Source organism: Elaeis guineensis, chromosome 5, assembly GCF_000442705.2.
Source record: "Elaeis guineensis isolate ETL-2024a chromosome 5, EG11, whole genome shotgun sequence".
Classification (NCBI taxonomy): Eukaryota; Viridiplantae; Streptophyta; class Magnoliopsida; order Arecales; family Arecaceae; genus Elaeis; species Elaeis guineensis.
In genome coordinates this window covers 119349005-119360604 of record NC_025997.2, presented here as the reverse complement: position 1 = coordinate 119360604, position 11600 = coordinate 119349005, and the positions used below count along the sequence as shown (strand labels likewise).

Sequence of the window (11600 nt, the reverse complement as noted above, 5' to 3'; positions counted from 1 at the left end):
GTGAAGTCTGGCTCCCGTAGGAGTCCGGACGAAGTTTACCAGCAACCGGGATCGAGGACGGAGCCCGACTCCCGTAGGGGTCCGGGCGAAGCCTTTCCGCATTCGGAGTTGGGGACGAGATCCGGCTCCCGTAGGAGCCCGAGCGAAGTCTATCTGCAATCAAGGTCAGGGGTGAAGTCCGGCTCCCGTAGGAGTCCGAACGAAGCTTACTTGCAATTAGAGTCAGGGACAAAGTCCGGCTCCCGTAGGAGTCCGGACGAAGTTTACCTGCAGCTCGAGTCGTGGGCGGAGTCCGGCTCCCGTAGGAGTCCGGGCGAAGCCTTTCTGCATTCGGAGCTGGGGATGAGATCCGGCTCCCGTAGGAGTTCGGGCGAAGTCTACCTGCAATCAAGGTCAGGGGTGAAGTCCGGCTCCCGTAGGAGTCCGGACGAAGCTTACTTGCAATTAGAGTCAGGGACGAAGTCCGGCTCCCGTAGGAGTCCGGACGAAGTTTACCTGCAGCTCGAGTCGTGGGCGGAGTCCGGCTCCAGTAGGAGTCCGGGCGAAGCCTTTCTGCATTCGGAGTTGGGGATGAGATCCGGCTCCCGTAGGAGTTCGGACGAAGTCTACCTGTAATCACAGTCAGGGGTGAAGTCCGGCTCCCATAGGAGTCCGGACGAAGCTTACTTGCAATTAGAGCCAGGGATGAAGTCCGGCTCCCGTAGGAGTCCGGACGAAGTTTACCTGCAGCTTGAGTCATGGGCGGAGTCCGGCTCCCGTAGGAGTCTGGGCGAAGCCTTTCTGCATTCGGAGTTGGGGACGAGATCTGGCTCCCGTAGGAGTTCGGACGAAGTCTGCAGGTGAAGTCGTGGGCGAGGTCCGGCTCCCGTAGGAGCCCAGGCGAAGTCCACCTGCAGCCACAGTTAGGGGTGAAGTCCGGCTCCCGTAGGAGTCCGGACGAAGTTTACTTTCAATTAGAGTCAGGGATGAAGTCCGGCTCCCGTAGGAGTCCGGACGAAGTTTACCTGCAGCTCGAGTCGTGGGCGGAGTCCGGCTCCCGTAGGAGTCCGGGCGAAGCCTTTCTGCATTCGGAGTTGGGACGAGATCCGGCTCCCGTAGGAGTTCGGGCGAAGTCTGCAGGTGAAGTCGTGGGCGAGGTCCGGCTCCCGTAGGAGCCCAGGCGAAGTCCACCTGCAACCACAGTTAGGGGTGAAGTCCGGCTCCCGTAGGAGTCCGGACGAAGTTTACCTTCAATTAGAGTCAGGGACGAAGTCTGGCTCCTGTAGGAGTCCGGACGAAGTTTACCTGCAGCTCGAGTCGTGGGCGAAGTCCGGCTCCCGTAGGAGTCCGGGCGAAGCCTTTCTGCATTCGGAGTTGGGGACGAGATCCGACTCCCGTAGGAGTTCGGGCGAAGTCTGCAAGTGAAGTCGTGGGCGAGGTCCGGCTCCCATAGGAGCCCGGACGTCGCGAAAAATCCGGTCGACGCTGGCGGGGGCCTGCCCGTCGGCAAAATTTGGGAGTGTGGCGGAGGCTCGGCCGTCTGGGAGGTTTGAAGAGATGTTGCCGGAGGTCGAAAGTCAGTTGGATCCCCGGAGGGTCACTCCCATCACGAACTTCGGCTGGGGGGTATTATATACCCAACATTTGTCATTCAAAATTTTCAAATGAAAAAATCGATCTGTATTAAATGCGCATTGAAAAGCGGTTGGATAAAAATGTCCCTTTTATATTATGATATCCTGGGCTATAATACGTCATTAAATGTTATAATTTTTTTCAAAAGATAGATATTTTCATTATATAAAATTTTTAAACGAAAAAATTGATTTGCAGGTATTAAATATACGTTGAAAAGTGATGACTATGTGGATCTGATGGTGTGCTCTATGTCGGATTTTTTATACTTCCTGCAGTGCACAGAATTTCTCCCAACACAAAACCACTACTGTTGTCCAAACTTTCCTATTCGGTCGCTCCACGCCTCCACCCAATTGAGGCTCCTGAGGATAGAAAAATCAAAAAGAAAATAGAAAAAATATATAAAAAATTAAAAAAAAAATAAAAGAAAGATGAAAAAAAATTAACAAATAAGATCTTTTTCCATAGATTTTTTTTTTTTTCTTTTCGATTACCTGACAGAGATCGGAGGGGTTCTTTACGTTCCGGTTGGGGTTTTTTTCTGGATTTTGTGGGAGCTGTGGCGTTGTGAGCTGGTCCCTTGAGGTTTTCAGAGCTTAATCTTGGTCCAAGCATGGTATTTTGTAGGGTTTTAAAATTTTTGATTGGAAGGATTCTTCTTTGGCCACCAAACTTTCCATTTATGGAGTTCTGTTCTGTGATAATATGATACGAACGAGGGAGGGTTGATCGGGCGGGTTCGGGTACCGGCGGGGATACCAATTTTAAATGGGAAGGCTTTCGGATGTGTGCTTTAAACGGATTCGGATCCGGGATACGGGTGGGGGCAAAGTTTGCGAGTACCTGGGCTCTGCTTCTCTCGAAGAGTTCCGAACCTCGTGAAACCCTTCAACAACCCCCGGCTAGGTTCTCCACTTCTCCCTCTCCGATCCCTGACGCTCGTCCCTCATCGCCAGTCGCCGAGCGTCGGTGAGCCTCCTATCGTCGGCGACTGCCGTTCCATTGAGGTACCATGATCTCTCTCCCCCCTTTCTTTCATCTTCCTTCTCGTTTGGGTCTATTGCTTTTTCTATCGCTCCATAATGGCCGACTGTGGTTACATCACCGTGATTGACCCCGTACGGCCAGCCTCCTGTTAAGCCAGTCGCTGTAGGGGCTGAGCCCTCCACCACCAGCGCCGTTGCCGATCGATGCCGGAGGTTCGGCGGCGGCGGCGGTGGAGGAGGAGGAGACTTGGCGCATCAGGGGCGAGGGGAGGGGTTTTCTTCTTCAGGTGGGGTTTCAGGGTGGAAGGCAGTGATGGATTGGAGATGTGGAGGGATTTGGAGATGACGCCGACCATCCTCTCATATTATTTTGCTTTTATTTTCCATTTATTTCTTTCTTGCAAGTTTGTACTTGAGAGATTTTTGTTGCAGTTAATACTGTGTTATTATAATAGGATGAATCTAAAAGATGGATTTGTTTGTCAATCCCTCCTTCACCTGTCTCTCAGTCACTAGAAAGCTAAATAAAGTTTTATTATGCTTATTATGTTAGTTTATGCAAACAGTTCATGTGATCAATGTCTATGATTTCTTTCAATTAGTTGTATCTACTATTTCTGATTGAGTAGTCCCAATCAACTTCTGAGGTATTTGATAAATTATGTTGTTGATTATCAACATCTCAAGTAGTAAGATGACCTCTGAATGGACGAGCAATTATTAATTTATTATGCATTAATGGCTTAATCCCAATCGGGCCAACCTGAAAACCCAAAAAAGGAAAGCCGAAGATGATTACATTTTTTATGTAGAAGTTAATATGCATGGGAATAAGTTTTCTTGTAGCTAGCAATAAACATATATTTTTTGAATAATTCATTGCACCACTTCCATCCTGCTCTAGTTCATGTGCCGATTGATAGGATGGTAACACAACTTGCTTTTTTTTTTTTTTTTGCCTGTATGGATGATTCAGTAGAATTTGTGCTGAGTCTCCTGTTGGAGTCATGGACAGGCTAACCTATGCAAGTATGGCCTATATCGACGAATACCTCCTAGTCCAAATCCTGTAGAGAGGAAAAAAGATTTTCATGGATCATTTTTATAGACCAATAGGTCTACAAGCTAGAAATTAAAGGGAGTTTTGACATGCTCTTAGAAGATTGCTGAGTGGGCCAACAGGCAGCATATTTCAGCAAGAATATCCAAGCAGGTCCTTAATGTGAAAGTAAATCCCTGTAAAATTTAAGCCTGTGGGTGCAGGAGGACAAATACATAAATTTTTAAGCAGTGCGTACAAGTGAACATGCCATTATAACCGACTAGCAGTCAAATAACACCGTTTCTGAAATATCTTTATCTGTTATAACATATATAATGTGATGGGCCCTGCTCCAAAACCGTTGTACCATGCCATGGAGACCTTTTATCCAACTGAATCAGATCCAATGCAACACGGAATCACACCTTGGAGACCGAAATAAACCTAAAAGGCTAAACCCTCAATACCCCTCGTGTCACAAAGGAAGAAACCCTACAACTCCTCTGTTCGCTCTTCTACCATCCCATCCAGGTTCAAAGCACCAACCAGCCAGCTTTGAGCCACCAACCAGCCTTCTTTCTTCTCTCTTCTCTATCGGTACTTCCCCTCTTAATCTTTTTCTTTGTTTTTTCCATTGATTTCAGTTATTCTCAGTAAGTTGGTATCTAGGGTTTAAGTTGTTTGGTGGAAAGTAGAATTTTCGCATTATAATTGATTCATTTTTGGTTTTTCATCTCAAAGATTTATTTTTTAATATATATATGTATATGTATATATAGGAATTAGCTTCCTGGAATCAGATTTATTTGGAAAAGTTTCATCTTGATAGGAATTGGCTGCAGGATTGATTCACTTCTTGCTGCAGTGGTGATTGCTTGATCTGGTCTCGAAGATGTCGTCACTGAGGAATGCTATCCCTCGACGGGCTCACAAGGAACGTGCTCAGCCGTGAGTGAACTGCTTTCTGTGCCCCTTCTTATTTGTGCTCTCTCTCTCTCTTTTCCAATTCTTTAATTATTTTGGTTTAATACTCAGTCATGCGAGGAAGAGGTTTGGGCTTCTCGAGAAGCATAAAGATTATGTTTTGCGAGCTCAGGCATTCCACAAGAAGGAAGAGACTTTGAGGGTTGGAACAACTAATTTATTTTCCTATAGCTTGATCCCTTTATTTAAGTTCATGAAGAACTGAAGATTGTATCACTTTGTTTGTATTAATGAAGAATTAAGGATTGTTATGTCTAATTGTAATTTATTGGTGGTGTTTAACAGAGGTTGAAGGAGAAGGCTTCTTTTAGGAATCCAGATGAGTTCTATTTCAAGATGATCAACACTAGAACTGTTGGTGGAATTCACAGACCAAAGTTAGAAGAATTTGATTTTCTAAATGCTTGAGTCTTGTGTTGGTTTTGTTGGTTTGTTTTGTCTCAAGATTAATGATATGCTTTTCAGGAGCGAAGCAAACAAGTACACCCAAGAGGAACTCATGCTGATGAAGACTCAAGACATTGGATACATTCTTCAGAAAGTTCAAAGTGAAAAAAAGGTTTGTGAGTAATGTTGCCTAGGCTGTTCTTTTTATGGCTTGCTGCAATTCTTCTTGTTCGTATCTCATGGCTTTTTACTTGCTCTAGAAAATTGAAAGGCTAAGTTCTGCACTTCATGCACTGGATAATCAGCCATCGAACAGACATGTTTACTATGCTGAAGATAGGTATGGCCTTCTCATCTTCTATTTGAGTTTATGGATGATGGTTGGACATGGGGATAGAAAATTTGGCTGTAAAGTAGAAGAATGCAAAATTATAGTTGTAAATGTATTCTGTTAGATATTGGGATTGGAACTAGGAAAGAAAATATTCTGTTGGACTTGAAACATTTTGATATCAGTCTAATGTTTCTATAGGGTGACTGAGTCCTCTCATGTTTTGGGTGACAGCAACCCCTTACACTTTGGGTTAGAGAGTACATCTGTTTTCATTGTGGTTCTCATGCGTGCATATGCAGATGCAATGATTGACCACACTACATCAACCACATAATGGACTATTAGGTTCTTATGTAGGCTCAAGCAGCATGTTGTGTCGCTTGAGCTCTATTTTGGTGAGTGCACTCAGATGACTCACCAAAGCACAAAAGCCAAGTCAAATAATTGATTTCTATTTGAAGAGTGCATAACTACATGGATAAGTTCATGCCAACTGGTTGATTTTGAGAGGTATCTTATGTAGTCTGAGCTCTATTTTGGTGAGTGCACTCGGATGACTCACCAAAGCACGGAAGCCAAGTCCAAAAATTGATTCCTATTTGAAAAGTGCATAACTGCATGGATAAGTTTCATGCCAACTAGTCGATTTTGGATCCAATTCAGGATTTTTCTTGGGAGGTATTAGGAAGGAATTGGAATGTCATAATATCAATTCATATAGAAGAATAGGTTCTCTATGATTCAAAATTGTGGTATAACATGTTTCCCCTTTTGTTCTAATCGTTGAATAGGTGAAATAAATCAAAAAATGGATTTTATTTCAAGAATGAAATTTTATTGGAATTGTTGATATCTAGTTCATCCTTTAGAACCATATCACATCCCATCAGACATTTTTCTCATTCTATCTCCATTTTATTTTTAATGGCTACGTTCTTTTGTTGCATTAGTGACTTGAAATGTGAGCATCAGAAATAGTTGGGTATTGTTTATTTCTTTAGGTTAACATGCCATACCACACTAAAATGAGCCTTCAAACAGGTGTGCAACTGTATGCTTGATTTTTTTTTTGTGCTTTTTTACATATGTATGCATTTTCAATTAGTTTATTATTTTATCTTTTTTATGATTTGTATTTACTTCTTACTATTTTTAGAGTACAACCATATATGTAGTTGCATGTGGTATACACTATGCAGTACAACAGCCACCTGCATATGATGGTCATAAAAGTTATTAGTCATAGCATGCCAGCAGGTTGTCACCATGATACAGTGATAATCACGGTTTGGACACATTTGAAATGAGAAAGGGAATAGATCAGCTCAAGCACAAAATAATTACAAGAACACCAAAATGCTGCTACATCACATGATGACAAATTATCTTGTTGGATCTTTGGGAAAAAATAGAGCTATATTTGAACAGAACGGAAACAACATTTTGGGCTGATAAATGTCGGTAGGACTATGCTTTAAGTGTATTTTGAGTTTCAATTGCGTAGTGATGCTCCAGTATAGTATCTAAGCTGGATCTCTTGGAGAAACTGAGTACTCAAATTCATTTGTGTGATATTTCAAAATAAAATTGATTTTTATTAATGAGAAGTGGAAAATAAAATAGATTTGCTTACTATCTTATTGAAGCTAAGGTGCCTGCATGCATGTACTGTATCATTTATACATCTACTATAAAGACATTAGATTGTTTTTTTAATTTGGGTTTGTATGGAATCTTGGTTGCTTGTTGCAGTAATTTCCATTTAAGTTTGATTTTTCTTATGACTCAAATGCATTTATCATAATATCAACGATCAAGTAGATAAATATTTGTCCAAACACCAATAATCCAATGACCTGCGCGGGGAAGGTTAGAATCAGTTAACAATATGTTAAATGAGCTTAACATGTCTGACAAATTGATAGACAATTTCCATGCCTTACATGTGTATGTCCTTGTTTTCTCCTCATGACAAACACCTTTTGTCCTGTAAACAGTAAGCTATTCCTTATTTCAGCTGGTTTATTACACATATCCTGATGTCCTATTTCATTGATTAGTGGTATTGGAATTGCTAATTTTCTAGGTAACCACTGTTTTTCTGGAGCCCAATCTTCTTTGCTTGGTCATGCGCTGTTCTGTTACATCTTCCTTTCTTTAGGCTTGCAAAGAGGAGTGGTGATATTGTACCATTAACAGAAGCTCCTGACTTTGTTTCAACTTTAAAGAGGAGCTCTTTGGCTCTCTTTAGCTGTAGATATGCTTTCGTAAAATTAACAAATATTTCAATCCATTGCCATGCAATAGAAGAAATGTATGTTAGATTAATGCCAGGTGAGAGGATCTTTTATCTTTTCTGTCTGCCTCATGACATTTTTTTTGCTCTTTCGTTTTGTTATGATAATTGTCTTCAAAAGTAAATAGAAGGAAAGAAAGCATATGATGAAAACCATTTGTGGCACTTTATCTTTATGAAACATGATTATTGGTTGTATGCACTTTTTCAGTTTTTTTGTAGGTGGTTGAGACACAATTTTTTATTTTTATTAATCAAATTCTTTTTAAATTCTCTATTCATCTAATTCTTACATGTCTACTAGGATGACTTTATTCCATGTTGTATCAGGGAAGAAGCTAAAGAAATACAATCAAGGTCATCACAGACAAGTAATTCACCTGCTTTTGAAAATGTGCCGAATCGTATAAAGAAGTAAGTACTTTTTAATTGGTAGAAGCCGTAATAATGTTGTACAGAATAAATAGTTGGGCTTGATTGATGTTATCTGTGAGTAATGTTAAGATGTGTTTAGCGCTAGGCTTATTCTTGGTTTTTATGTGTCTAAATTTTTCTAGCCTAATGATGGGAGAATGTTGTTTGTTATCTCACAGAGTGTGAGATGGTACTTATTCATTACTTAAAAATAAGTGGGTGGATATGGCATCACAAAGTGTTTCGGAAGAACACATGAATATTGAGAGATCTATAGTTGCATCTTTCGACTTAAAAATAATTGGGTGGATATGGCATCACAAAGTGTGTCGGAAGGACACATGAATATTGAGAGATCTATGGTTGCATCTTTCGACTTAAAAATAATTGGGTGGATATGGCATCACATAGTGTTTCGGAAGAACACGAATATTGGGAGATCTATAGTTGCATCTTTTGACTTAGAGACATTAGATATTGTTAAACATGTATATGCAAATTCTTCATGAAATATTTTAATTTTGTAAGTTGCTTCAGATGTGGTATTCCTGTGCTGCAATCAAATATTTTTGTATTATTGTGTATCACATGCGAAATAATTGGTTTTTTGCAACTCAATAATGAAATAGGAATAGCTTGACTCTCTCTCTCTCTCTATTATCAGGTCCTTTTATTTACTTTTCTTTTTCTACAATCTCATTGCATTATATGATAGTCTTGACTCTGCTGAAGCTTGACCTTTTTTTTCCTGCTAATCATTTGCTCGAATTCAGGAAAACATCTTCTTCTTACAAAGAGTTAGAAGCAAGGAAAAAAAGGGTTCAGGAGCTGGAAAAATTGTATGCAGACATGGCATTGCAAAAAGAATTGCAGGTTTCAAAAAAAAAAAAAAAAAATTATATACTGTGCTGGAAACTTTGGTGCATCCTTACGCATGATTAGATATGAGTAGATGCTAACACAAATTTTGATACACTTCCCATTAGCATTTTTATTTGGATCATCCGTAGTTGGGGATAGTTGTGTACAGCTTCAGCCTCATCAATTTCATAAAAGACCGATACTCCATAAATTCTGTGGTAGTATTGATGGTTTTTTTTTCCAGTACTTTCCTAATGAGCTGCATAATTTCTATTTATGAACCAGAAACCTGGTCGGAAGCGCAAGCTCCTTGAAGATGAGATAGTTTCTCCAACAACTAAACCCGTATATAAATGGCGTGCGGAGCGCAAAAGGTAAAGAGCTATTTTTCTTATTAAGTAAATGATCTATGGCACTGGTTCTCGCATCAACAGTACTCATATTGTCTTCCGAAAAACTGTTTAGGTGATCCTTTGGCCACCTTCTGGGCAAGAAAGCGAGATTGAACTGAATAGGTGGAGCCAGCAAGAGAAATCTAAAGGTCACTTAGCTTTGTGATGTTATATTGTGCCTTCAATTAGAGTTCTTATTATTGATGTATTGACACATGGGAGATATTCCCTGGGATCTTCTACCTGATTACCTGATTAAGAACTCCGAGCCCTAAACCATTTTGTTGGCATACCAAAGCCTTCTCCTCTCTTGAAGTCATTAGAAAGCTAGTTTCTGTCAGTTTTTGGGTAGTATCATAGAAGCTTTTGCTTACAATTTCTTTCTTTTTCTTTTTCGTTGAACTATATTGTGATGGTCCAGGATGGCGATGATAGGATTCTTATAAACTATGGACTGTAATGTTGGAAGGATATGCACAAATCAGCTGTTGCTCAAAGCTGCTATTATGTCTATCATGCGTGACCGCTAACAAACTTGTATTTAGATTATTTTTGGTTTTTCTTATGATAATGCTGATTCATGCGGTTGTTGGTGTGGTTACTGCCTTTTTGAACTGCAGTGCTGATGCATAACTTGTATTTGAATGAATTGAGAATTGCCGCTTGGATTGAATTTATTTATCATTGACAACATTTTTTGTCATGGAATTTGATGAAGATGATTCAACATAAACACAGGCATTAGGATATTCTTGGGACGTGTTGCTGTGGCCATCTGAATATTTGTAGCCTCTATTAGAGGCCTATCTACCACTGACCACTGTTTTTGGTGCGTACAAGTTTGCTTCTTGAAGTGATTTGAGGGGCCAAACCATCTACATGGAGGGGAACGTCTCTCCTCTCTCTCTCTCTCTCTCTCTCTCTCTCTCTCTCACTCTCTTGTGCCAGAGATTCATAACTTGGGCATCAAATAGCTTTTAAGAGGCCGGGATAAAATTGACCACCAAGCATTGGGTTGTTTTAATTTAACCCTGGCATAGTGAGTTTATCTGCATATAAACTGGCCTTTTTGGTTTAGAGAAGCGAGACCTCATAGATTCACCTTATGGTTGAGGACATAACAGAAGCCAAATAGCCGAGCTGCACTGTAACTGATTCCATCAGTTCAAAGATTTTCGAGACGGCACTCTAATTCCCTCCTATGTGCATATCATGCGAGGCAGCCATAGAGCCAGTAGGAAAACATGTTACATAATCTGCGTTCCATGCATCACCAATCTTCTCATGCCATGTAACAAAATTAGCCCTCGCAGACGCAAACCGGGGTATGCAAATTAATACTATGTCGAGTAGATTTGTCGCCTCTCTCTCTCTCTCTCACACACACACACGCAGATAGAGATAATTCTTTATCTTTACTATCCGAAAAGAGTTCTCCTGAGCAAGAATCATGCCATGTTCTACAAGTTTGAGCAAGATATTTCGGAGATCCAAATAGTTGCTGTTTTTCGGAATATCTTCAGCATTGATTTATTTTCAAGATTGAAGAAAGCTACTTTTAGCTTTGTTGTTGACTAATGGTTCGTTTAGATAATTAGAGTTGTACAGAAAATTCATAAACCAAAGTGGAGTTCCCTTCCATGCCGTGTGTTGGTGCCTTTAACCCTCTGTAAACTAATATGGTGATACATAAAATTTATTGAGTAAAGCAGCTTGGTGCCTGGGAAAATAGTCAGGGACCAAATGGAAATACCCATACTTTGAGACCATCAAGTATGATTCTGGTGGGGCTAATTAAAATCTAGCATCTAGTGCCGACCATGATAGAACTCCATGAGGCAAAAGGTAGAGCATGCCTTGCACACGAAAGGCATAGAAAAAAGCTCCAACCTGGGCCTATCTCATATTTTGATATTCAACGGCGATCTATGTTCAGCCTGAACACTAAGTGTGCATTTGGTTAGCTATTAAAATATATATATATATTTAATTTTTTAAAAATAAAAATCAAAAAATAATATTTGATGACATCATAAAAAAATAAAAAATAAAAATAAAAAATCAAAATAATTATATTATATGCAAAATAAAAATTTTTTATTTTTCAAAACTTACTTTTTTTTTTTTCTTTTTTTTTTTTTATTTCGCCATGTTTAAAACATCAAATCAAAAAATAAAAAATCCAAATCTTTCTTCCTCGTCGAACTCTTCATCTCCTCACCCCTTCTTTCATTTTCAAACAATTCTTTCTCATCGAATTTTTTACCTACCATCCTCAAATGTTATT

General features: G+C 40.1%; 1 protein-coding gene across 5 annotated transcripts; it reads left to right on the top strand.

Annotated features, from left to right (window-relative positions):
- The first annotated feature begins 2440 nt into the window (after nucleotides 1–2440).
- On the top strand, nucleotides 2441–9826 carry LOC105045499 (probable U3 small nucleolar RNA-associated protein 11). Of its 5 annotated transcripts, XR_832065.4 has the most exons (11): nucleotides 2474–2624; nucleotides 4488–4593; nucleotides 4681–4771; nucleotides 4915–5006; nucleotides 5095–5188; nucleotides 5277–5356; nucleotides 7977–8060; nucleotides 8834–8933; nucleotides 9207–9295; nucleotides 9387–9462; nucleotides 9735–9826. XR_832065.4 is itself a non-coding variant. In XM_010923796.4 (10 exons), exons 2-10 carry the CDS (start codon nucleotides 4538–4540, stop codon nucleotides 9388–9390), a joined length of 690 nt encoding a protein of 229 aa, XP_010922098.1. In that variant the 5' UTR covers nucleotides 2441–2624; nucleotides 4511–4537; the 3' UTR covers nucleotides 9391–9610. The 5 variants fall into 5 exon arrangements, 4 of the variants coding, with proteins under 4 accessions (XP_010922098.1, XP_010922096.1, XP_019705905.1 ...); XM_010923796.4 differs by lacking the exon at nucleotides 9735–9826 and having other exon boundaries at nucleotides 2441–2624; nucleotides 4511–4593; nucleotides 9387–9610; XM_010923794.4 differs by having other exon boundaries at nucleotides 2458–2624; nucleotides 9387–9826.
- The last annotated feature ends 1774 nt before the right edge of the window (nucleotides 9827–11600 follow it).